At 53.4% G+C, this 26,925-nt stretch overlaps 1 protein-coding gene and 1 long non-coding RNA gene across 8 annotated transcripts in view; both read right to left on the minus strand.

Moving 5' to 3' along the window:
- Nucleotides 1-1,001: 1,001 nt before the first annotated feature.
- Nucleotides 1,002-3,038, minus strand: LOC135412568 (uncharacterized). Of its 4 annotated transcripts, none has more exons than XR_010429745.1 (4): nt 2,839-3,029; nt 2,570-2,689; nt 1,967-2,096; nt 1,002-1,324 (listed from the first exon to the last, which is right to left on the minus strand). It is a non-coding gene; the product is annotated as an uncharacterized LOC135412568 (long non-coding RNA). The 4 variants fall into 4 exon arrangements; XR_010429746.1 differs by having other exon boundaries at nt 1,967-2,054; nt 2,839-3,023; XR_010429743.1 differs by lacking the exon at nt 1,967-2,096 and having other exon boundaries at nt 1,002-1,592; nt 2,839-3,038.
- Nucleotides 3,039-6,556: 3,518 nt separating this feature from the next.
- The window catches only part of BMP3 (bone morphogenetic protein 3), a 68,962-nt gene continuing 48,593 nt past the window's right edge, over nt 6,557-26,925 (minus strand). For 3 of the 4 annotated variants that reach the window (XM_064651285.1, XM_064651283.1, XM_064651284.1), the window contains exons 3-4: nt 9,755-10,665; nt 6,557-8,099 (exon numbers count right to left, since the gene is read on the minus strand). In XM_064651285.1, the coding sequence (XP_064507355.1) occupies nt 7,908-8,099; nt 9,755-10,665 (1,103 nt within the window). In that variant the 3' untranslated portion in view covers nt 6,557-7,907. Of the gene's footprint in view, nt 8,100-9,754; nt 10,666-16,438; nt 16,791-26,925 lie in introns of those variants that run through there. The other variant, XM_064651281.1, reaches the window with a different exon arrangement.

Here is a 26,925-nt window from a genome sequence, read left to right on the forward strand (position 1 = left end):
CGGGCCCCGCCGCGGCTTCCCCGCCCTCCCCCGGCCCCTCCCGCCCGTCCCGCCCCGCAGCGCCGCTCCCGCTGCCGCTCTCGAACCCAAGGAACGAACCCCGTGCCCCCGGCACAGGCCGGTCCCTCCCCGGCAGCCTCGGCAGCGCCGGGAGCGGCCGCAGCCCCCAACGCCGGGCGGGGCGCGCCGGGAGGGGCCGCGCGGGGCGGGGGCGGGTCCCGCGGCTGCGACCCCGCGGGGAAGGGACCCCCGGGCCGGCCCCGTCCGGCACCGCCGCTGGCCCTGCTCGGCCACCGCCCCTCGCCCACAGTTTTAACATTAGAGAGCCAAGTTTAATCCCGAGCGCTGCAGGCTCCCACATGCAGGGGATTTCCATAGACTTGTTATTTTTTTCTTTTTAATGACTGCGTTGCCAAAGGGGGGGAAACACAATCAGCATTCCCTAAACACCATCACTTCTACATCCACCTGTGATCAGGGGCTGATGGGCAGCAGCCTGCCCTGGACGGGCTGCAGGGATACTGTGAAGGCCACTGTGCCCCAGGTTTGAAGGACTCTGGCCATGATCCCCGGCCCGTGGGCAGAAAGCCCAGAGCCAAGGGGAACTCCAGCCAGCTGCAGGCAGATGTTACTCCGTCCCCGTGCCGGGGGTGGGGACGAAGGTGCCCTTCCCCGTTCGGAAGGGGAAGTCGTCCCCTGTGCAGAGCCTGCTCTGATCCTCGGCCTCGTGGGAGCCAATTCCCTTGTCCCAGCCCACTTCCTGCAGAGAAGAAAGGGAAAGATTGCACATAAGGGAGACATTCTTCCCTGGGAGGGTGGGGAGGTGGCCTGGCACAGAGAAGCTGTGGCTGCCCCATCCCTGCAAGTGGCCAAGGCCAGGCTGGATGTCTATTAGAAGGTGTCCCTGCCTGTGGCAGGGGGTGGAAGGAGATGATCCCTGAGATCCTTTCCAACCCAAACCACTCCAGGATCCCCGGATGATTCCATGCTCTCTCTCTGCATTTATTTGGCATCATTTCCTCTCAAAAACAACATCTCCAATTTAGTTGATTGCTAAAGCCATCATTTTAAAATCATCCCAGGAATCAAAAGGGACTGGAAAACACACACAAATCATTCCTGCACCCACCAAGTCATTAGTAATTGGAACGTGATTCCCTCATCTCTCTCCTTGTTTTTCTTGGTTGGAAAACCTGATGATCCCCACTGGCTATTTTTAGGCTGCTTTTCTTCCACAGCTCCTTTCTCCTGGCTGAAACCTCCTGGCATATTCAGGGCTTATCTGGAGGGAAGCCCCTCTGAGGTATTTCCTCTCGTGGCAATTCTGTGGGATGAAGAAGTAAAAAAAGCACATCAAGAGCTCCTTCTACCCCCTTCCTTTGCAAACACCCTCCCAGTTTGTCCTTGGCAGCTCCCTCCCCCCAGCACCTGAACAGGAGCACACAAAATGCATTGAAGCCAAACAGAAAATGACAAACCAGAAAAAAAAAAAGAGCCAAAAGAAATGCTCTGCCTGCCTTGATACACCCTCTGCTTGATCATTCCAAAGGAGATTCTCCACAGATCAGAAGCAATTACCAACCATTTGTCCTCTGTAACAAATGAACAACTTGGGTTTCTGTTGAGGGGCTGGACATGTCCAGTGAGGGTTCAGGCTCTGGTGGGTTGTTTATGGCAGATCCTGACCGGCCCAGGCCAAACCAACCACCCCCATCGCTGCTCCATCCCACATGGAGAATATTGATACTGTCTAGAAATACTCCCCTTCCCTGCTACTCCATCCTTCCTTACACATCCGTGGAGCAGGTTTTCTCCACCCTTTGTTCCCAGCAACAGCTCTCCAGCCCTAATCCCAGCTCCAACAGACACAAACTAAACCCACCTAAGGCAATGGTTCCATCAGCACCTGGAATTCCAAGCTCCCCGTTCCCTGGAATGCTCATCCCAACACTCACAGCAATCTCGCCTCAGCCCACAGGCCCTCTGTCCTCACAGGGAAACGCAGCCCACTCGGACACAGCTCTGGCACCGTGTTTCCTCTCATTCCTGGTCTCCTGCAACCCCCAGGGAAATCCAATCCCTCAGACCCTGCATCCCTGGACACGAGGGGAACTGGAGTTTGACCCGGATCCCAGCGCCCTGGACAAGTGTGTTCCCAGGAGCACAGGCCCGTGGCTCCATCCAGCCCATCCACCCCTCCTTTCCCCCCAGGGAGTCCCAAACCCTCCCCCAGCTCCCCTGCGTCTGTCCCCCGGCCCAGCCCAGCTCCAGGCTCTCCCCCAGCGCTGTGTCAGCTCCAGCCCTGGCAGAGCAGCAAACACCCCCCAGCTCGGCCCCCCGGGCTCCTGAACCCCCAAGCCAAGGCTCGGGCTCACCAACGGGGACCCACCTGCCCCACTCAGCATAGCCCAACCCCACAGCTCGGGGACCCCACGCTCACCCAGCCCTTCGCCCCTTCCTCTCCACCCTTCCCAGCACGGCAAGGACCAGCCTGCAGTGGGAACAGAGCCAGTGCCCAGGGAGCAAATGGCAACAGGCAGGAGGAGAGAAACGTGTCCCTCTGACTTACCCCACCCCACGGGCAGCACCAGGAGCCCCCAGCGCCGGTCGGTGGGGCTAGAGCCTGTTGCTTTGGCTGCTCACACCCCAACACATTTGGCATCGCTGGACCCAAGTCAACGATTTTTCCCTGTCCTGAAAGAGAGGAGAAAAAGAGAATTAAGTGCACCGGGGAAGTCAAAGGCTTTCACCCTTCTCTTCTGATTACTCACCACAGGCGTTTCTTCCCTAAAACCTGCTCTTACGCTCCACCCCCCGCCCCGGCCGATCCCCGGCCACTGCCCTGCCCGGCGGCCCCGAGCGCTCCAGGCCCGGCCCGGCCAACGCCTCGCTCTGCGCAGGCGCCGCTTCCCAGCCCGCCCCGACCGCCGGGCGCTGCCTCGCAGTCGCCGCCTGGCGGACACGGCCGGGAACGGCACTGCAGCCGCGCGGCCCCCCCCTTGCGAGACCCGCGGCGCCTTTCGCGAGGACGGGCCTTTCTTCCCTAAAACCTGCCCTTCCCTAGGAAAAGCTGGGCAATTCACAGAGTTGCTGTTTTTATCCCGGCTTCCCAAAGGACTTCTCTCTCCCGGCGGCAGCAGCAGCAGCAGCGGGCTGTTCTGCTTCTTGCTCCCCTCTCATTTGGACCCCAACGGTGAGGAACAAGCCCCGGGCACAATCGGCACCGAGCAGCAAGGCCTGGGCTCGCCAGAGGCCCGGGCCTGCCTACTCCAGGCTCTGGGCTTTCTTTGCTTTCTTCCGCCGCAATTCTCCTGCCCCGGCAAGCGTTAAAAGACACACTGCCCGGTGAGACACGCCCCGAAACAGCCATCAGTTCCAAGGCCAGAAAACCTCAGCGCCACACTTCGAAACCCTGCCGCGAGGCCCCCGGAGAAGCCAAGGGGAGTTGGGATTCCCTGCAGTCCCAGGGAAGCGAGGGGAAGGTGGCAAAGGGGCAGAGAGCAAACACCCCCCCCCCAGCTGCTTCTCCCTGCAACCCCTCCGGCAGGCGCAGCTGCCCTGGGATTTCATGCCCCTTGTGTCTCTTGCGAGCTCAACGAGCGAACAAAGGGGTCCTGCAAGATCCGCTTCCTCTGTCCCTGAGGCGGCACGGAGCCTCCCCGCGGGGGGGGTGCGATGCCAGGGCACATCCGAGCCCGGCCCTGCCGCCTGCCGCTCTCGCCGCCCCTTCTCCTGGCGGCGGCACGCAGGTGCGAGTGTCTCCGCAGAGGCGAGAAACCTGCCTGTCGCTTCCCCTGCCTGCAGGCCCCGCTGGCCGCGGGAGAGGCAGAAGAGCGGCCGCCGCCCCCCCGCCGGGCCCCCGCTTACCCCGGCGACGATCTCCTGCAGAGCCCGACGTCGGATCCGCCGCCGTGGGTCGCTTCCGGGGGGGGGAGGCGGCGGCGCAGCCCCGACAGCATCTCCGGGGCAGGGCGAGACCGAGCGGGAGCGGAGCGGAGCGGGGGGGGCGGACGGCGCGCCATGTCTGCCTGGGGTCCTCGCACGTGCGCGGCGCGCCGCGTCGCCGAGAGGGGGCTGCCGGCGCCGGTGCCTGCCGCCGCCCGCGAACCCGCCGCCCGCTCCCGGCGCCGCCGAGTGCCCCGCCCCCGTCCCCACAGCGGGAAGCGGCGCGGCGAGACGGCGCTGCGGGCGCGGGGCGGGGGTCCGGGTCGGGACGGAGGTCAGGCAACAGGATAGACGCCTCTCTGAGGTGAGGGGGCCTCTCGCCGCCATTTTGAGTGTGGCCGGGCTAAGTTCCGGTTTTGGCGGCGCCATCTTGAGTGTGGCCTCGGAGCGAACTTCCGGGCCGGGGCCGCCATCTTTGTGTACGGCCTTGGAGGACTTCCGGTCATGAGCGCCTCCATCTTTCTGTGCGGCCTCGAAGGACTTCCGAGGGGAGGAGGGCGCCATCGTTGGTGCGCCGTTGAAAATAGTTCGGTCGCTCTCACTTCCGGTCCCCCAGTTTACCCGGAGAACGTCCCTCACTAATTTCTGCGCTTTCACCCATCAAATCTTCATGTTATTCCCCCTACACACCCCGGGAGAGACGGGAGACCGCAAGTCCCGTCGTGCCGCGGGAACCAGCCCTTAAATTGAGCAGGGAGCGCTGCAGCGTCCTAGGAGTCACTGCGCATGCGTCGTCCCCTCTCCTGGCCGCCCTTAACTACCACGTGATCTTGGGCGTCTTGCTAATGAGTGCGCATGCGCCGAGTCGCCACCGTGGTTGCTCCCCCCCCCACCGCTTCGCTCTCTTACCGCGCATGCCTCACCCACTTCTCTGGGGCCCCTCCTTCATATTTCGGGGCTCTCCCTCCACTTTTTCGGGTCCCTGGGGTTCCCCCACCCACCGTTTGGGGTCCCCTTCTCACATTTTAGGGTTGATCCCCCAAGTTATGGTTAGGAGGGCGGGGGGGGGGGGGGGGGGGAGTAAACGGGGTGCTCCCGAAAGGTTTTCTTTTTTTTTTTTTCTCTTTTATTTAACTTTTCATTTTATTTCCTTTTTAGTTTTTTTTGCTTTTATTTTTTTTTTATTTTCTTTTGTATTTTATACTTCCTTCTTTATTTCGTTTATTTTTTATTCTCTTTATTTTTCATTTTCTCTCCCAGTGCTCCCCAGTAACACCCAGTGCTCCCCAGTAAACCCCAGTAACACCCAGTGCTCCTCAACAACCCCCAGTAACACCCAGTGCTCCCCAGTGCACCCCAGTAACACCCAGTGCTCCCCAACAACCCCCAGTAACACCCAGTGCTCCCCAAAACCTGACCCAAAACTGACCTGAATTCACCCGAAAAACTGATGCCGAAAACTGACCCAAAACTGAACCAAATCACCCCAAAAATTTATCCAAAACTCACCCCAAAAACTGACAAAAAACTGACCCCAAACACTCCAAAACCTGACCCCAAACCAGCCCAAATCACCCCAAAACCTGCAAAAACTGACTCAAATCACCCCAAAAACTGATCCAATTCACCCCAAAAATTGATCCAGAACTGACACAAAACTGGCCCAAATCACCCCAAAAACTGACCCAAAACAGACCCAAATCTACCCAAACAATGACCAGAAACTCACCCAAATCTCCCCAAAAAATACTCAGAAACTGACCCAAATCGCTGCAAAAAATTATCAGAAACTCACCCAAATCTCCCCAAAATATGACCCAAAACTCACCCAAATCTCCCCAAAAAATGACCAGAAACTGACCCAAATCACCCCCAAAATTGACCAAAAACTGACTCAAATCACCCCAAAAAATGATCCCAAAATTCACCCAAATCACCCCCAAAAATGACCAGAAACTGTCCCGGATCACCCCAAAAAATGCCCCAAAACTGACCCAAATCACTACAAAAAATGACCAGAAACTGACCCAAAATTACCCCAAAAAATGACCAGAAAAAGAGCCAAATCTCCCCAAAAAATGACCAGAAACTCACCCAAATCTCCCAAAAAAAAGACCAGAAGCTCACACAAATGTCCCCAAAAAATGACACAACACTGACCCAAATCAACTCAAAAAATGACTCAAAACTAACCCAAATCACCCCAAAAAATGACCAGAAACTGAGCCAAATCACCCCAAAAAATGACTGAAAACTATAGAGACTCCAGACCCATTATAGGGACCCCCAGAGCCCCTGCTGAGACCCCAGAGCCCCTATAGAGACCCCAGACCCTCTATGGCGAGCCCAGAGCCCCTATAGGGACTCCAGACCTATTACAGAGACCCCAGAGCCCCTCTAGAGGTTGCGCTGTCACTGCCCCCAGTGCCATCTGCCATTCTGATTTTAAAGGATACTGGGTTTGCCTTACCAGGAGAGATCCCACATCAGGGGTAATACCTACAGGTTCTGCCCTCTTCCACTCCCCTGCAATTCCACTGGCCCACACCACAGGAACAACTGCAGCTGCCACTTCAGTCGGGGCCTTGCTGCTGACAGGAGTTATTCCCTGCACAACAAGAGCTGGCACAATGTGCTCTGAAAGATCTGAACGCCACGCTGAAAAAAAGGATTTTCTTTTGAAAAAGTAATTTTATTTTGTATTTTCTACAGAGTTCCCAGTGAAACTTTCCCGTTACTGAAGGGAAAAAACACAGGTCAGGCAAAGCTTATCCAGCAGTAGTGAAACACACCCTTCATGGTGCAGTTGCACCTGTCCTTGGAACTCCACTACAGTTCTGACACTTCATCTTTGCACTGACAAAAAACTGCACTGTCGAAAGAGTGCTGAGATAAAGAAGGATACATTAAGTGGACAAGAGGGACACACAAATAAAATAAATAAAGAGCATTTGTAAAACTTTCCATATACAAAATAACTTCTGCTGGAGGGTGATTTTCAATTTTTTTTTAATTGACAGCCTGAACAAAGATAAACCTTTCACCAGAAATCATTTGAAAATGCTGTTCTCACAAGCAATAACAGGGCACTCATCAAACCAGTGCCTGACCAGCCCTTCCATGGAGAAATTCTTCCTGCTGTACAGCCTGAACCTGCTCTGGTACAGCTTGAGGCTATGACTTCTCCTGGTGCTCGTTACCTGGAGAAGAGGCTGATCCCCACCTGGAAACAACCTCCTTTCAGGTAGAAAACTCAGAGATTATTTGAACTATGTTCTAGAATACTTGTTAGGAACAAGTCGTCCAGATGCTTCTCCGAGTGTGATACTTGCATATCCCTGGCCAGCTGAGTTGCTACAGCAGGAAAACTTGTCCAGGACAGAAAATCTGTGCTTTTGAGAAATCCCAGCTATGAACTCAGCAGTCCTGGGTTGGGTTCTCACGAGGGAGGTTCTCACTGAGCTCCAAAAAGCTGAATTCCAAAGGGTAAGCCAATGAAAATGAACAGACAGACGGGGTGAGCTGGCATGTCATACCCAGGAGATGCACGGCTAAGCTGCATTACCTTTTAGGGGGTCAGACTGATTTGCCCTCCTCGCTGCACTACCCAAGAACCCAAGGCAAGAAGCTCAGCTTTACAGTGAAGAATGTTACACCTCTAACCCTCCCTCCATCAGTCCCCATAAGGACAGAGAGAACAATTAACAGTTCTCGTATAAAAATAGATCACTGTGTCCTTCTGGCAGTCTGGAAAAGCTCCAAATCCCTCCTCCTTCACCTCTCCATCTCCACAGGAACACTCAGGTCCCATTGCCAAGACTCACGTGTTGGTCACATTCCCAGAGCAATGAAGTTGGTCCTCTCTCCCCTTGGAATCCATTCCATTGCCATCCTCGTGGTTTGGATTGGGTCACAGTTTCTTTTCTGTCCCGAGGCAACGCTCGGGCAGTGCCACCCACGCGCGGGTGTGGGGAGAGCCCTGCCCAGCCCCTGCCCCAAACCCGAGCGCTGCCCTCCCGGGGTTATCTGCACGCACACGACTCCACCGTCATGTTGGGGTACACCTTGAGCACCACGTTCCTGTTCTCATCCAAGAACAGGATGCTGAGAGAGGACATTCTGTCGGGAACGCAGCAGGGCTCGGGGACGCCGGGCACGACTCCGACGGCGCGCACGATGCTCTGGATGGTGGCGTGGTTGGACGGCTTCAGGGCCTGCGGAGACACACGGGGCACAGCAGGTCACTGCACCCACAGTCAGGACTTAAAAAAAGCAATAATTACCTCCAAACACTGTCAAAGAAGGCAATTCCCACAAGGTGAGCCACCACAGGAACCTGTGAGGAGAGCAGATGGCAACAACAGGAACCAGGCCTGGTAAGGCAGACCCGGGTAATGGACCCCAAAGATTCCCACCGTGGAAAACTGTGAGAAAGGAAAGCGTTAATCCCAGGTCTAAACCAAGGGGAAGGTTTGAAATCGGCACACGGGACAAAACTCCACTGTGCAAGCTGTGGGGAAGGAAACAACTGGCCGTGCCAAGCTGTGGGAACATCTGAGACAGCCCGTGGATATCCAGGGCTGGGACTGTACAGAAGTGGTGCCCTGGAAACACGACTGGGGTCCCTCAGCACCGAGGAGACCGGCGGAAGGACCGGCAGGACGCCGTCAGAATCCATGTGGTGGTGATATCTTCATCTTTTACTTCATCTGTCTCATTCTCTCTCTCCCTACCTCATATTTACTGTTAAATAAAATCTGTACTATTGACCTTGGCATATGGTCTTGTTGGCACCCTTAATTCAGGCAGAGGTAGCTTTTAATAATTGGATCCTAACAGCCCTACATGACATTGTCCCTGTGGCACGTTCACAACACCAGAATATACTAAGATGCTCATAAAAATAAAGACAAACACATAGAAATGCAAAATACAAAGTTCTACCTCTGACCCACCAAATCCTTCCAGATCCAAATACCTGTACAGAAGATAGGTGGTTCCTCCTCCCTGGGTTCCTCAAGGCCCTGAAATGCCATCTATATTTTGGAACTAACTCCTCAGGCTTCCCTGGGACATGAATAAAGGCTCTGGAATGGGATGCTGCACTGAGTCCAAGCGCTGCCTTTACTGCAGGGTCCTGCAGGCGTTCCTCACCCCCCCTCATTTTAGGCCAGCCTCCAAACCCACAGCCCACTCTCACCTTTGGAGAGCCTCAGGGGGGTCCCTGCTGCTGAGAAGGGCATGGGACATTTGGAGCCCAGTTCATCCACCTGGGTCACAGGGCCAGGAGCACATCAGCCTTTCCTGGTACTCACATGCCAACTCATGCAAAGCAGAGGACACTCTGAAAGCCAGCAGGCCAGGATCCCCTCGCTCTGTCACAGGAGTAACTCGCCTGACTCTTCTGCAACCCAGGGCTCTCTGCCCCTGTGCCCGCCCTGCCTCACGAGGCACGTGCTCTTCCTGCAGGGTGCCGTGCCCACCGACTGTGGCGTGGGCCTGGCACGTGGGCCTGGCAGCACAGGCTCCTTTGGGGCACAACTGCTGGCTAATCAGCAATTGTCCGGATCTGGCTTGCTTTATGTTTATTAAACCGGTTAATAACAAGTTCACACATCGTAAGCACTACTCAGGAAATGTTTTCTGGCAATTTGGGTTCTGGACAAAAAACTAACACCAGGTCGTATTTTTTTAATTCCCTTTGCAAGGCTGTCTGTTTGCTGGATGTCCTAAGCACTGCCCCTTGCAGCAGGAGACAGAGACACCACTCAGGTCCTAGAGCCAAACACACAATGGGACTGGCTGCCTGTGCTGCCTCAGGAAAGGAAATGCCCAGTTTACAGTGCAAAGGAATCCCTAAAGCTCCTACCTTTGGGATGGGAAACTGGCATTCCCCCGAGCAGTAATAGGCCTCGAAGGACTTGGGGGAAATGATCCACTCGCTCCAGCCGATGTCTGCAAAGTCCACCCTGAGGTAGCGCCGGGCGCAGGACCTGGGCTCGTTCCACTGCTTCCTCCTCGCCTTCTGCAGCGTCTGCTCATCGAACTGCAGAGTCTGCCTCTGCTGCCCATGAGGCTTCCTGGGCTTTTTCTTACTCCTGGCCCTCTCTGCTAACTGGGGCTGGAAGGTTTTGTAGGGTTTCCTGCCTCCCCATCTCTCCTCCTGGCCATAGGGGTACTCGGCCCCCGGCAGCTCGTTGTTCTGCAACGGCAAAAGGGTGTCTGCAGAGCGTGTCCTCCGGCGCTTCCCGAGGCTGCTCCTCGCCCGGCCATCTGCCTTGGCAAAGGCTCCTGCCAGAGGGTGACGGTGCCCTCGCAGAGTGGAGACCACGCTCTCTGGTTCTGAGATGGCGGAGTCGTTGGCATAGATCAGGATGTAGGGTTCACAGCAAGGAGGTGCCCTCTCCCAGGGCTGGTGGCTCCTCAGAGCCATTTGGACACCGATCAGCAGTTCGTTGTTTCGCTTCGCTTCGTGCAGGAGCCCAGTGATGTCCTCCCACTGCCAGGAAAGGACGGCCTGGGAAGCAGTGGAGACATTGATTAGGAAATGTCCCAGGCTCCGAGGCTGGTTCGCAACAGAAGGAAAGGTCCAAACCGACAGACATATGTGAATGTCAGGTCTCCTCTGGCTGTGATGAGAGCAGCTGCTGGGCTGGGAGGAGTTCCACTTGACCCGCAGCAGATCTCCAATGTAATAATACACCGAGGCCGACAGGACGTTCTCAGACTCCGTGAGTGACGTCAAGTTAAAAACGTACATCTCCTGCCCTTCCGGTCTCCCTAAAAACAAACACTTAGATAAGAATATGGACATGTAAAAAAGTCCTGGAGCAGACACACAGGCTGATGTGACAGCCTATGGACATGTAAAAAAGTCCTGGAGCAGACACAGGCTGATGTGACAGCCTATGGACATTTAACAAAGTCCTGGAGCAGACACAGGCTGATGTGACAGCCTATGGACATTTAACAAAGTCCTGGAGCAGACACAGGCTGATGTGACAGCCTCCTGGCCAGATCAGACACTGATTGCGCTTCGAGTTTCCCTTGAGAATAATCAATGACACAGGGTCCATGAAATCATTCCACCCAGGACACTTCTTCATTTTTCATGCCAGAGCCAGAGGGAAACAGGTGGGGGACTCCTTTAACCCCCACAGAGTGCAGCAGAAGGGGGGGAGGATTTAATTTTTGTTTTAAAATGTCCTGGTTGGGCTGCAGGTAAGTCCACCCTTCAGAGCGAGAGAAACACACACCCCGATGTCAAGCTGCCAAAGCAGGCTGCATGGAAAAGTCAAATCTAGGAGAGCTAAGGGACACTCTGCAGCCCCCCAAAGGGCTGGGAACAACCCAACACATTAGAAAAACAAGGGGATTCCAAATTCAATGCTTTTTGGACACCACAGCATGTCAAAGCCCTCCTTGGAGGCTGCAAAGGAGTTCTAGTTTACAGAATTCTGCAAGAGAGTTTTTCTCTGCCAGTATTTGGGGGGGGGAGTGTTTGTTTGTTTGTTTGTTTTCCAAGCAATGACAAGCACGGAGATGGACCTGGACTAGGGATGAACAGATGAACGGCCTCACCAGTCTCACCCTCCAAACACTGGGGAAGTCCCTGCCCAAGTGAGAACATGAGTTCCAGCACTGATCTGTCAAAGACTTTGACAGCTTCATGTTCCGTGTGACATTCTGTGTGACATCCCAGCTGCTGATGCCATTTGGGTAAGTCCAACATATTCCCCCTGTGCTGCCCCATTCCCACCCCAACAATCCCAGCAGCTCCTCTTCTAAACCCTTTTTGGTCAGGAATATTTCAACCCATCCATTAAACCAGCAGGAACCGGTCCCATCCCACTACAAAGACAGAGCCCTTCTCCCCAGATTATCAGATGCATTGCTTCATGGAATTATGGGAAAACAACACACATTTTCCTCAGTGAAACAGGGCCAAAGCAGTGCAAAGGCCAAACCATTCACAGAGGACACCCTTGTTTACACATTCAGCCCAACCTGAGGGCAGAGCACAGAGGGAAGTTCCCAGGAGCTGAAGGCTGATGTCCCAAATCCATCCAGTTTCCAGCTGTTCCATAGTTCCAGGCTAGAACTATGCTAGATAGGAACTAGATTTCCTTCCAATTCGATCCTGCTTTTAATCCCTCCAACCAAAACTGGCTGTTGGTTACACTGGTGCTGAGCACACACGAGGACCTGACACCTGCTTTGTTTATAATCACCAATGGAATAAGGTTAAGGCATAATTTGGCAGAGCACTGAGTACATCAGCCTTAGGAACCAGAATGTGTGGTGTCCCATGAGCACCTGTTAAAGAAGTTATTATTTAAACCATTGCTGTAACTTGAATGACAAGTTTGGATTTTAATTTTTAGTAAGAATTCCACTTAACAAATCCTGCCTTTTCTGAAGTGGAACACTGCAGCACAAAACCAAACGAGCTGCTGGTTTTGTAAAGAAATTCCAGAGGGCATGGGACAGACACACGAGGAGTCCAAAGTTCTGGTTCAAAGCCCAACTCCAGCAGCCACTCCCAGCCTGTAACCCCATGCCCAGAGAAAGCACTTGCAGCAGATGGTGCTGTTTTCCTACAAAAAGACCTCCAAGCTCCAGCAGCTCTGAGTTCTCAGATCTTTCATCAGCAAAATCATCTCGTGGCCAGCACAGACACCCACGGATTCAACGGCTTCCATCCCAAAAAACCCAACGGCGGGCACTGGGTTTCCATCCCAACTTGGGAATATACTGTGCCAAGGAGGTTCCTCGTGCCACACAGACACCCGGCTCCGGATGGGAATGTGAAACAAGCCTTCCCCAGGCTTCAAAATGACAGGCATGGCAAGAAAGAGTCAGCTTAAAAACACCTATAAATGCGCCTGTTCCTCAGGAACATTTCCTTTCCTTTAAACCAAACTTTGCCCTTGAGCTCTGAGGACAGATTCTGCTGGAAATCTTTCTGGAGGGTAAGATTTAGGAAGAGAAAAAGCCAAGAAACAAGTACGTGCAACAGAGCCACACAGCTGCTACCTTCCACACACCACGGGGCCAGGTCTGAGCAGACAGCTCTGCTCCCCTCCACCCCGTGCTGCTGCCAGCCTGACCAGGACTTCTGGAGACCAAGCTCCGCGTGCCAGAGCTCTTTGGAACTGCACCAGGTAGGACACCTGTGTGTGGAGACAGACCTGGCCAGCACGAACACATTCCTGTCACAGGGGGCACTTCAAGGCATCACTAAGCTGGAATGAGCCTGTTAACATGTGGTGTATTTATCTTTATAGAGGATGCCCTGACATTTTTATGGACTGCCAAATCTATCCCAGGGGTGAAAAAGGATGCAGTAACGAGGACTGTGTAGTTATACAGTCACCATGAGCCATCATTTCAATAAGATACTGAAAAGTGGTGCCCTCGTGCCAGGGCACCATGAAGAACGTAGCAGTGTTTCCGCTGTGCAATTTGGCTTTTTCTGAGTTCACAGCCCAGCTACAAAAGTTCACTCGGAGCTGGAAATGGGAACAAGTTCCCACAGAGGAACACAAATGTGGAAGCCGGATTTTCTCTTTTCTCCCACCTTCGCTCTCACTCAACTGCTGCTTCCCAGTTACCAACTCCTGTACTGCCAAGAGAAAGGTGTAGGATGTGGTTCTCTGCTTTGAAAGAGCACAGGACCCGCTGCCAAACTAGTTCTACTAATTCCTTCAGCAAAGCAGGTAAGGTCACATGAGCTAGCAACTTGATCTAAACCAGCAGCAAGTCCACCACTGTGATTAAAGCCAGCAGCTGCTCCAATACAGAACTCCTCTGGAAGCAGCAGTGGTGCATGCTGAGGATCTGACTTACGTGTGGACTTCACGATATGAAAACCACAAACCTGCACACTGCACATGGGAAGTGTGCTACACAGTGGGCACAGCAACTGTCTTCTACATGTTTGAAGAGGAAAGACCACAGCAGGGGGAAAACCAACCCCAACCTCTAAGTGGAAGCTAGCACAAGCCAAGCAAGTTAAGGGGGTACAGCAAAATAACCCCAAACCAAGGTAAAACCCAGCCAAAATAAAAGCTTAAACCAAAAGCAAACCCCAAACCCCCCCGCTCTCACTGTCTCCCGCCTGACTGTTTTTAAGGCTCTGGTTGCAGAAGAGCCCTGCTGTCACTGGTGCTCAGAGGGGCCAGCATTTGGCCCAGACTGGCCCCTGCAGGCTCATGGCAGCTGCTGAGGTGCTGCCTGCCCCGTGCACTGCTCCCTTTGCCCGGTGTGCGTGGGCACCTCCCACCACAACAAAGCCAAGAAAGGCCTTTCAAAAGGGAGGAGAACACAGTTGTTCTAAAACCACAAGAATTGGCCTAGGGGCAGGTGTAATAGCTGAAGTTACTTGAAATTCAGTCAATAAAAAAGAGTTTAAAGTAATATCTCTTACTATAACATCATTAGAGGGACCTTCCAACCCGAGTCGAGTTCTTTAAATGACTCATTTGCAAGACACGTTCCTTTAACGACGCTGGGATTAAAAACGCTTTCAGAAGCAAACCTAGTCTGCTTCTGGGGCTTTTCTCTTTCCCCTCTCTTTCTCTCTCAGGGCTGTTTCTGTCATCCTGGAAATGTCCTTGCAACAGTGACGAGAGCTGACACAGAAATCACAGCTGAACATCCCAACTCAAACACACAGCAACAAATGAGAGCAGGTAAGCCCATGAGAGACAACGGTGCTGCAAGGTAACTAAGTGCCCTGGGGAAGGGGGACATCCTTACTTCACTCCTCTTGGATTTGGGGCCTGAGGTTGCTTTTCAGCTTTGTCACAGGCAGCAAAGGTTCCTCTTCTGAGCGATTCAAACTGAACAGTTAGGCTACGAGATAATCTAGCAAGATTCATGAAAAACAAACCTGCCAGAATAAATGATCATGTGAACATTCATCAGAACCAAAGGCCAAACCCCTGAGGCCAAACGAGCAACCTCTGATACTCCATCCCAGTCACGAAATGTGGTGCACCAGAGATTTCAGGGCAGCGTGGGAGGGAAAGTTCCGAGGTGCCACCCAGCGCTGGAGCTCTCACCCCATCCCCTTGGAGGACTGAGCCACAGGGAGAGAAGCTTGCACTGAACAGCTTTTAGGAGGCTTGATTTGATTGTCTCAGTGGGTTTCTGTGGGCTGTGGGTTCCGAGGCTGCAGCTGCCACCTGTGACACCACTGCTCTTCCACCACAAACAGGGATGACTGTCAACAAATCCCACCAACTCCTGGGCTCATCATACAACATCTGTCTTACAGGGTCTCAAAGATTCGTGTGGTGGGTTACCTGGGAGATCTGGGCAAGGCCTTTCCCATGTGCCACATAAGAACCAGCAGCCCTGGAGGGGAAAAGCAAGGACAGAAAGGTTTCACAGCCACATTTGAGAGCCCTGTTTCAGAAAAGAAACAGTTTCTCTCCTGAAAGTGTCAGCTTAAACTGCAACATTAAACTGCAAATGAAACCACCAAAGATTTGCTTCAAGGCCTCTTGCTGCAGAATGCAGAGGAATCCCCAGATTCTTGGGGAGCTTCTGCTCCTGGCAGACAAAAAGCTGAGTCCTGAGGGAGTCAGCAGCAGGGATGGTAAAACATAAAGGAGTAACAGCAACACGAGGTATTAAATTAACTGATGCAGCCCCATTAAGGACAAGGGGAAGCCCAGGAGGGACTGAAATTTGGAGCCAAGGAGTGCAACGATCAAGGCAGAGGATCTGGAGACTAAGCCCCTCAAAAGGGGAATAAGGTGAACGTGCCATTTCCATCGCAGGGCTGGCCAGACAGTCGGGCACAAGGAAGAATCAGAGACCAGAAAAAGCCTTTCCACTCCAGCCACCATCCCGAGGAACATCTGATCTAAGGGTTTTCTGGAAATGCACTTTTCTGCCATCAGTACAACAAAAAACGAGCTGCTGCTGCCTATGGCAAGAGAAAGACAACAACTGAATTTAGCCCTTGCAGAGCTCAGATGCACAAAAACCAGAACAGAGCAAAGGGATGGAGCGCCAAGACAGTGGCCAAGACATCTTCTCTTTCTGCTGGGACACTGCTCCTTTGGGATGCTGGCATGTTAAACATTCCCCCCCTCGTTATGGAAAGTGATTTTACGTTTTCACCAATCCACCTGTGCACGTCAGCCTGTAATCACAGAGATATCTAAGTGCCACTGCCAAAGATGCAGTATTTACCATGCTCGAATCATGCTTCCACTGAACTCCTCTGTCACTGCCTCTAACTGCCAGTACTATCTCCACTTCCCAACGCGAGAACGCCGCAGACAGTCTCAAGTATCACCAAACCGTGCCATCGAGTGCAAACCAGCCCTTGGTTCAACAGAAGCTACACATGCAAAACAGCACTAACGGGAGACTCCGGAGACGATCCGTTAATTGCTGCACCTCCCTCACACTGCGCTCGGCAGCGCTGCTACTCGCGGAGCAGAAGCAGCAAGGCAGTAATGGAAATGAGGAGCGGAGCGCTGCCCCGCCGGTCCCCCCTCCCGGCCCGGCCCGGCCCGGCCCGGCGCGCACTCACCTGCGGGCAGCGGGCGGAAGGCGCGCACGGTGTTGCCCCGGCGGAGCGGCGGCCCTGCCGCGGCCGGCGGGTCCCGGCTGCCGCGGGACTGCTCGTAGAGCCGCAGCATGTGCTCCGCCACCCCGTCCGCCGCCGGCAGCCGCCCGTGCCCGTGCTCGGGCCGCCGCCGCCCCGGGCCGTCGGCACCCGCGGCCGCCCGGGCGCTGCCGCCGCCCCGCACGGCCCCCGGCGCCGCCCGCCGCCGCAGCCCGGCCCGGCCCGGCCGGTCCGGCAGCGCCAGGCACAGGCAGCCCCAGCCCAGGCACAGGCACAGCACCCAGCGGGCCGGCGCCGCCATCCCGCCCCTCCGCCCCGGCCAGCGGCGCCCGGGGCAGCGCAGCCCCGGCAGGCGCAGACGGCGCTGCGGCGAAAGCCGCGGACGGGGGGTCCTCCGCTTCTGGGCAAGGAAAAAAAAAGGGAAAAAGCGGGGCGGAGGAACGTGCCCCGGTCTAAACCGGCCGGCCGCCCGCCCTCCCTCCCTTCCCGGTGTGGAGCGAGGGGTTTTATTCCCGGTCGCGCAGGTTGCTGTCGGGCAGAGCCGGCGGTGCTGCTCCCTCCCCGCTCCCCGCTGCCGGGGCAGAGCCGGCGGTGCTGCTCCCTCCCCGCTCCCCGGTAGAGCCGGGCGTGAGCTGCCCGGTGCGGGTGTAACCGCGGCGCTCGCCCCGCCCGCCCTCGCTCCGGCTGCGGCGGGGGCGAAGCGCGGGGAACCGCCACCCCGGGGGAGCGCGGCGACCGCACGGACGGAGCGGAGGGCAGGCTCTGCCAACTCCATCCCCCCGGGCGGACGGGGAACCAGGCGGGGGACGTTCCCCTGCCCGCCTCCAGCCAGCCCCTCCCAAAGGCCGTACGATAACGCGATCGCAATAAAACAAAAATTCCGAGTCACGCCGCACTCGCCCTTCTCCCTTGGAACGTCTCCCGGCTTGGCCGGGCGCAGAGCACAGTCCGCCGCGGGCAGGTGGGACGGATGCTCCCCGAGCTGTGCTGGGGCTCTGCTCGCCTCTCCAGAATACCGGCAGTACCAGGTCACGCTCGGTGACCCTCGGCTTCCTTCTCTGTCACCCTCCAACCCAGACGGGGCTGGCATAGGTGTGCCCAGCAGCCTCGAGCCCACCGACAGGGGACACGCGTCCAGGGAAATCCTGCACATGAGGACGACCCCACTCCAGCAGGGAACAGCAAGGTATCCTTACTCGGCTGGGACAATTGCCCGTGCCTCCTGCACGTGCTGCCTTTCAGCAACCAAAAGGACAGAAATATCTCACTCCCCCTACCAGTGCCACAACACCCCATCAGATATGACACTGTCCCTTCCGAAATCCTCTTCCCAACACAAAGGGTGCCTCACCTGCACATCTGCCTGGCAACGCAGGGGAGGTGGAAGAGGAGCCTCGTTAAATTGTCCCTGTTTATAAATGCATTGGTTTCTGAGCCAGAGAAGGGGAATAATAAGATCAGCCTGCAGATCAGTGCATGGAGCTTCGCACACAGTATTGCCAGCAGAGGCCATTCACATTTTCAACGTGCTACACAAAGTGTATCATTATCCAGCCCCAAATACAGCACTGCAATACAATGGTTATTGCCCCTCAAATTACACTGGGTGGGAATGCCCAGCACCTTCCCCAGGGCGGGGAGTTCCACACTGGGTGACCGTGAATGGTGAGGTAGTTTTGGAATCCTCGGTGGCCCATTAGCAGCCGTGACCCCTCAGGCTGGGTGTGGAAGTGCTGGTGACTCCCCGAGGGGTGTTATCAAACCCCAGTCATGGTGTGAGGACAGGAACATCCTTCTGTCTCACAGGCTTCTTAACACCCAGCCTGAGGGGCTCTGGGCAGCTGCTACAACCGGTCTGTTGTTACCAGTTCCTGGGAAATGCCATCGAGGGTGTAGAATACTCAGTTTGAGTTACACCCACACAGTGAGGAACTGGGACAACACACAAGGTCAGCATCAATGCTAACAGTACAATTAACTGTACCTCTCACTTTCCTGTGTAAGACATGGACATTAGCGCAATACAGAAAACAAACCGCCCAAGGGAACATTCAGAATTAAAACATTAAGGCATGATTGATTTTTTGAACCCAAGTAATAAAACCAACGCAGGTCCCTGCAGAAAGAAAACAAAATTATTTGAACCGATAGCTACAAAAATCAGCACAAGCAGCAATCTCTGGCTAATATCCATGGCTGAACTGCCAATCCCAAAGATGACTCTTTATGCATCTGAAATACTGGAATTGCCATTTCAAGCTTCAGTCACGTTATTTCCTACTGCCGAGAAAAGCAATATTAAAAAAACCCCCATCAACAACACACCACAACTCCGTAAATGAAAGGGGCATAACTGAATCCTCTTCTACACCTCCAGTGCCAAACAATATACTGTAAGAATATGATGTTTTGCCATCTCCAACACATCCTCTGAGCTGTGGCCTGACTCTTGAGATCGGGCCATCTGAGAACGACTTTAAAACACAAAATAAGCCCTCAGAGACAGCACGGATTTAACACCATTCTCAAGCAAAGGGGGTTTAGTCAAGAGCTAACGTAAGTTCATCGTGGAAGCTCAAGCACCCTACGGCTGAGCTTTTATTTAAAACCTTTCCAGTGTTAGCAGAAAGCCCTGTTCGTGCAAAATAAAATCCGAATTTGGCTCTCAGAGCCTCACCCCACCACTTGACCGCGGTTGTTTAAGCGTCTAAAATAGAAAGTCAGTCCTGTACAACTCTATTACAGCCCGAGAGGAGAGAGAAAGAGGACTCTGGGAGTGAGGCAGAGAGGAAAGAGTCAGTTCTCGGGGCACGAGAAGCCTTCTCCAAGTCCCCCTTGTCAGATGGCTGCTGTGTTTCCTGAGCGTCAGCACAAGAACACCTTTGCTGTATGGACTGTCCCAGTGACGTGGCAGGACGCTCATCACACAGAGTTCTGCAGCTCCCAAAGCTTAAAAATACTCCCCTTGCTGCGAGATTTTTGAATGCCAGAGCCCTGAGAGCACACAAAGCAAAACAAAGCAAAGCAGAGCACACAGAAGTTCCTCTCCACAGTGAGTGCCGGCTGACAAAGGCTCAGCCCTGACCTCTGAGGGAACAGTGCTTTGGCACCTCTCTGCTATTCATTCTCCACTTCTTCTACACGAGTGCTGCAAACAACAGTTATCAACAGCTGCCCTCCCTCCCAGCTACAGCCTGTGCAGCTCCAGGTGGGTCTGCAGGCCCGGCTCCCTCCCTGCTGGGCCCAAGCATCTCCATGCTAGTGCAGTCCATCCCAATCCACCACAGAGTCTCTGACGGGTGAACAACCTGGCCTTCTAACACCTTAGGCACAGGCACACAGCAGGCTTCCATGTAAACCAAGTTCATTTAAGTGGTAAGCAACTCCTGTGCCATTGCCAGGGCCAGCCTCACCACCCTCCAGCAGTGCCTTCAAAACCGCTATTTAAAAAACTTCCACCAGAAACCTTCCAGGTTTGTGCTTTTTCAGAGCCTGCCACAAAACACGCAACCCGGTAACCTGGCAGTTATTTGTTCCCTTCACACGAGCACTCGGAAGTCCCAGGGAAGAGGAAACCACAAATACTCCTTCTAGGGGAAACGAAATAATTACATATTTGCATACCAAAGTGATATTAGCAAAATCTGTTCGGCATGTGAAGACCAATCCCACATTTGTGCTCTCAGTTGCTTGGCTCTCAGCCTCTGCAGAATTGACTTACCAAAGCCATCTCCGCTGCTGTGGCTCCCACATCCCAGCTCTTCTGGCTGTCATCTGGAGAATTCCCCCCTGCAGCTCTGCCTCAGCTGCCTTGCAACCCCTCTGCACATCTGCTCGGCTGCCTGAGATGGGCTTCTGTGTGCTCTGCTCTGGCAGGGCTCCTCACACCGAGTCTGAGTCAGTGCCACCAGCTTTGTCCCAGCAGTATGTTCCCAGCCCCACAAAGTCACCTTTTGGCCAGGCAGGGCAGGGGGGAAGCCCAGAGCCAAGGCCCTTGTGTGCAGCCATTCCCTGTGTCCCCTGGGCTGGCTTTTCAGGGCTCAGCAGCCAGGCTGGCTGTTTGCTCAGGTGGCCAGGAGCAGCCGTCCCGCTGCAGGGGCCTTCCAGAAGAATTCCTTCTTTCGGGCCACAGGATCACATGTTTCTCTCATCACAGAGAACTTGTGCTGTGGGATCTGTAATAACTCTGCCCAGAGCCGAGCTGAAATCAAACACCCCTCGAGTGAACAGCAGCCAAAGAAGAGGAGCGACGCTCCCTCCCGTGCAGAGCCACGTTCTGCACACGCAGCTCGGCGGCGTGGCCACGGGCTGTTCAGCACCTGGGCTTCTGTTTGCTTGGCAGTGGGAACTGGGCCGTGGCCTGCACTGCTTGTCCCTGCCTGCCTCGCAGAGAAGTGCCCAAAGGTCTTAGTCATCTGTAATCTGATTGCTGGATGTGGGCAATCTGAGTTCATGGGGCATGTTCCTCAACTGCATCTTTCACTGATGGCCAAAGGGAGAACATCTAATGACTTTAGTGTTTTATACTAAATAGTAACAACTTTGCTGTGATTCTGCTGGTGGCTCGTGATGGAGCAGTTCACCACCAATCTCATGCTACTTTCCAGCTTCATTCTGTGATCCAAAACAATCACCACAAGAGCTCCCAAAGCTGATGCAAGACCAAAGATACAGAGTCCACATAAAAAGAACAAAACTATGATTGTGGAGGGGTGCTAAGGAAATATAAAAGACTACAAAACATACACAGGCTATTAAAATCTGTAGACCCTAACTCATGCACACAGTTCAGATGTGCTGGAAAAACACCCACAGCTCTCTCCCCTGGCCCAAAATCTCCAGATGCTCAGTCTGGGTTCCCTTAGGGCAGCGTGCAAACTCTGTACCCGCAGTAAATGTCACAGTCTCTCCTCTAAGGAGAGAATGGAGGCACTTCCATTCACCTTATATTTACAGAGAGCAATAATTTTGGGCTGGACAGTTTGCATTTGTTTTGCTAAAAAGCCACAGGGCATAAGAACACACAGGGGAAGCTTTCCTGTGGTTATCAGTCCTTGGAACACTTCTCTCCTCATTCCCTCGTGTTCAGCATGTCCACTTCACTCGTGTCTGCTCAGGGCTCAGCAGTGAGGCTGGAGAACATCCTCTAAGACACGGATGATTTTTACATAAATACTGTATTTTCACTGATGAAACCTAAGGATGAGCAGTGAAATGATTCATCACAAGGCCTTTCCTTACAAAGGAAAATTAACTGGCATCACACAGGAGAAAAGACCAATACATGGCACCACAATAATCCAAAATAAGGGAAAACACAGCGATACTGAACGAGAGCCTTTAACTGAAACGCTGTTTTGTATGTAATCAAACTACTTTGAGGCCTCTGCTGCAGCACAGGAGATGAGTAGATTCAGCTCACGGTACTGAGGAATTTTTCAACCAAATGTTTATTTCAAGACCCTGATTGCTTAGACCTCACCAAGGATGTGGGAAATGCAGTTTCAGATCCATCCTTCACTGGATCTTTTAATTACTGACATATCTCAGACAGTAGAGCTTGGAAAATGCAGCCACAAAAGCCAGTAATGGCAGAGTCACCCTGAGCTCATTAGGGGCTGTTCTCTGCCTGCTTCTTCCCACTTAATAATTTAAAGATACCCGGTCTCTTCCAAATAATAGTTCTGGAAGTTTTAGGGAAAGTTTTTCCAAGGAGTTAAAACAGGTCCCTCCCTCGCTATTGGTTCTGGTTCCTGCAAGTTAGTCATCCACAAAGAGCCTCTGGTCTTTTCAGCCAGGCACAGGTACGGGCTCTCTGGGCTCTCTCTCCCGGGGCCTGGCACTGCCCCCTGCCAAGCCTTAGGCATCAGCTCTGCCTAGGGCAAGAGGTGGCTCTCCAGAGCCAACGCCACTCCAGCTGCCACCTGTCCCTGCAGCACCAGCTGTCCCTGCAGCACCAGCACCACGAGCAAGGCCAGCGCTTACCAGCACCACACGTGAGGAGCTGGCCATTGTTCTTGCTAGGAGACAGTTGGCAACTGAAGAAAGCACTACTTATTCCATTTAACCATCCATCAAAAAATCTGGACATAGGGGCTTCGGCCACAGCTATTTCCTGCTTGGAGTCGGAGGCAGAAGCGGTTCCTCAGCCACCCGTGAGTGGCAGCAGTGCCAGTCTGCCCCAGGAGCAGCACACACACCCGGGAGTGGCAGCAGTGCCAGTCTGCCCCAGGAGCAGCACACACACCCGTGAGTGGCAGCAGTGCCAGGCTGCCCGGGAGCAGCACACACACGCGGGAGTGGCAGCAGTGCCAGGCTGCCCGGGAGCAGCACACACACCCGTGAGTGGCAGCAGTGCCAGGCTGCCCGGGAGCAGCACAAACACCCGGGAGTGGCAGCAGTGCCAGGCTGCCCAGGAGCAGCACACACACCTGTGAGTGGCAGCAGTGCCAGGCTGCTCAGGAGCAGCACACACACCCGTGAGTGGCAGCAGTGCCAGGCTGCCCGGGAGCAGCACACACACCCGTGAGTGGCAGCAGTGCCAGGCTGCCCGGGAGCAGCACACACACCCGTGAGTGGCAGCAGTGCCAGGCTGCCCGGGAGCAGCACACACACCCGTGAGTGGCAGCAGTGCCAGGCTGCCCGGGAGCAGCACACACACCCGTGAGTGGCAGCAGTGCCAGGCTGCCCCAGGAGCAGCACACAGCTGACGTGTGCCCACGGCCCGGCGTGTCCTGAACACCTGGCACACTCAGTCACCTCACGGAAATGTTAAATAGACAGCACAACCAACCCCAGGATGTGACCCCCGGACCTGCAGAGCTCCCTCAGAGTGAGCCAACACACGGGGAACTACTGCAAAAGCATCCCCTTTATTGCCAGGGAATCAGCAAGAGGAGAAGGACCGACTCTGTTTAGGTCCCTCCTGCATCTCTCTGTACCTCATAACGCTGTCTTCACGAGCAAACAACTGGGAATCGTTCCTCATTCCCAAACTGCACACAAAAGGTTCAACCCAAATCACATTCCACACAAGCACTTAAGCCCATTTCTGGTTTGTGAGAGATTTTTTTCCCTTCTGTTCTGTTCTTTCTAGAGACAACAAAAGGAGGGCAGGTTAGCTTTTTCCCCAAGTTACAACTTTTTCTCCCCGGATATTTTAGTGATTTGTAGTTGCATTTCCCAATTTAAAATGTCTGTGGTTAGTTTGTTCGAAGCTACAAAAAAGCCCACCTTTCCTCTGAAGAGACTTTCGATCTTTCTTACGAGATCGAAGTTGGAATTGAAAAAAGGAGAGAAATTAAAAGTGAAAAGTAATATTTGCTGCATTTAAACACGAGCCAGATGTGGAACCATCCATCTCCAAATCAAACATTTACGGAGTTGGCAGCAATGAATGTTTCTGCTCACACATGCAAACGTGGAGTCTGAATGTACTCTCCTTCCTACCTACCCATCCATCTGACACTTGCTCCCCTTTCACACCCAGGGGTTATCCCCCGAACTCCTGCACGGCCACTCCTCACGGCAGCACAGCGGCCTTGCTTCACCTCCAAACCATGGCAAGACTGTGACACAAATCCTGGATGTCAAATGTGGGACAGCAACATGCACAGTCAGGAGCCTGCAGGGTGACTGACAGAGCCACCAATACTAAAGGGACCTCTAGTGCAGGTACTGAAAACCCTTCCCCAATCAGGGCACGCCACCTGACCTCTAGTGCAGGTACTGAAAACCCTTCCCCAATCAGGGCACGCCACCTGACCTATAGTGCAGGTACTGAAAACCCTTCCCCAATCAGGGCACGCCACCTGACCTATAGTGCAGGTACTGAAAACCCTTCCCCAATCAGGGCACGCCACCTGACCTCTAGTGCAGGTACTGAAAACCCTTCCCCAATCAGGGCACGCCACCTGCGGGTGCGGATATTGAGCGTCGTACACGGGGAGCACCACGAGACAAGGGAAGGACTCTGAATCACACAGATGTGGGGAGAAGATGCTCTTCCCCGTCTGGCTCCAGCCCCATGCCCAGAGCAACAGCAGCCAGCCCTGGCTTCAGTCTCCTTGGGCTCCCCCTCTCACCACCCACTGCTCCAAAGCCTCAGCAGTGACTGGCCTGCTACCATCAGCACCTTGGGCAGCAAACCCAGAACTCAGCTGCAACCAAAGGCCCAGGGGGGTTTGTAAACATTAGGTGTGATGACAAACAACTGAAAGAAACTGCATCTACTTTTTGTAAATTACAAAACAAAGCACTGCCCTCCTCACAGCCTTGTAGCTCTTGCCTAAGAGATCCCACGCAATTCATCAGCCACGGCAATGTCACTACAAAACTGGGATATTGAAGAGAGACGCTCCAAGTACGAGAAGGGAACCCAAGCCTTGCTGGGCTGCTTCATTCAGAGAACTTTGTTCTGGTATGGTTCCATAAAGTGAACATTCTCTGTTTTCTTTGAACAATTTGTACTACACTTGTTTCTCATCAGATTACATAAATTAGCTGAGAGGGAATGGATTCAATTACAGTCCAGATTCCAGACCTCTTAAGAACTGACTGCCTAACACATTCCTTTCATTTAATAAACTGGAACCAAATGAGGATTATATCATATAAGTAATACTCCCTCGATAGAGCAATGCAATAAAATGGCAAAAATACTCACAGGAACCGCGTAGATCAAATACGAGAGCCTCTGATATCACCCTCTGGATTTCAAGTATGAACATCACATAAACTTAATTGTTCAGTATTTTTACTTTGTATTGCGAACAAGAATTCGATTCAAAGGCTATAACTTAAGACCAAGTTTCATATCTTCTGACAGCCTCAGACAGCCAAGGAAAAGATGTGTAGCAGCGAGGTATGGATTTCCACATTGAAAAGATAATTTGCTAGCTCTGCACACCAGACAAAGCTCTCCTGAAAACTGCCAGATTTATGGTGTCCCGAGTGACTCCGAGCGAGCGTGACCGACCGTGAGGGCTTCTCAACGTGCCGAGCGAGGCCGTGGCCCAGACACACTTGTTCTGCACAAAGGCAGCATTTTGGAACAACTCAAACCGCTAGGACAGCTTTTAGGAACAACCCCTCTCGACAGAAATACTCCCCCAGCCTCTCAGCCTGAGAAGTTATACCCAAACACATCAGCATCCAGGGAAGAAAAATGCAGTGGAAAGCTTTTGATTCAGGGCTCGACAGAGGACTCAAAGCTGAAGGCACAAAATTATACAGACAGTCAAAGTATCCCATTCGCAAACAGCATTTTGAAGGAGCTGGGTAGAAAACAGAGGCAGAGAACAACACCACCAGGGTGAGGGATGCTCGTTAAAAGTACAATTACCTGCAGGAAAATGCTTTTTAGATCACTGAAAAATGGTTGGAGACAGTTTTGATGACAGCCCAGGCAATTAGAGCTTGTCTAGTCCTCCAGCTTTATTTAACTTGGCATGTGACTACAACTCCAGGATCCAGCAGGAGCACTTCACAGCTGAGACTCCATCCAAGAAACAGGATGGGTTTGCCCGCGCAATGAAGAGGTTTGCAGGGGACACGTTCAGTTCTCTGACAACAAGAATGCTTAAATCAGTACAGTAGGAGCCCAAGCCTGTCTTCTTGGGCTTCTTCATACCTGTCCCTCCTTCTGGCCAATAGTTTTCTCCACAATATACCAACCTCAGCAACTACAGCAAACAAGCTGTCCTGGAACTCCGTCTGAACTTCCCTTTCTGTTCAGCACGAAGGTTCAAGTGCAGTTTTGCAAATGTTACAGTCCAGCTCTAAAACCCCAGATACAAGAGATAATCTACCCCCACTTCCCTCCATTTTTTTACCAAAGAGGTCAAGTGACCCCTCACCTGAAGCTACATCCTACCTCCAGAAGGAATGAACGTGCTGAGGTGTCTGTGAAGTTTGCAGCGTGCCTCAGTTTTGACACAAGGAGCAGAAAAAGTGGTTGAAGCATACATTAAATGAGACTTTTTCAACTGGGAGCAGTCAGGACTAAGCACACCTATCGGACACAAGGGGGCTATTTCCTGTCGAATGTGACAACAATGACTTAAAAAGGCTTATTTGTGAGCAACTACTAAAGTCCTAATACACAGAAAGGACAAATTATGCAAAGCATGCACAGTGTTACCTTCACTCCTGTTCTTAACTGAGTCATGAACAGCAACTGTCTGTTCCCCCCTGCGATTTAAAAGTACAAAATGAGAGTCTTTGCTTCTCATCTCAGGTGTGCTGAGAGATTTCAGTCTCTTCCTGGTGACTGAGCCCTGAACAGAGCACCCAGACCCCTCAACAGCTCCCCTGGCCCACTCAGCCTTTGGTCCTGCTTTGGGGCACCTCTGTAACACACCCCCCGGGTTTGAGGGAACAGGCCTGGCAGAGATTTTTACACAAACCACTCACCTGGTCTTAAGCCAGGGTGGTTTGTTTGCCCATCTACG

Source organism: Pseudopipra pipra, chromosome 4, assembly GCF_036250125.1.
Source record: "Pseudopipra pipra isolate bDixPip1 chromosome 4, bDixPip1.hap1, whole genome shotgun sequence".
Lineage (NCBI taxonomy): Eukaryota > Metazoa > Chordata > Aves > Passeriformes > Pipridae > Pseudopipra > Pseudopipra pipra.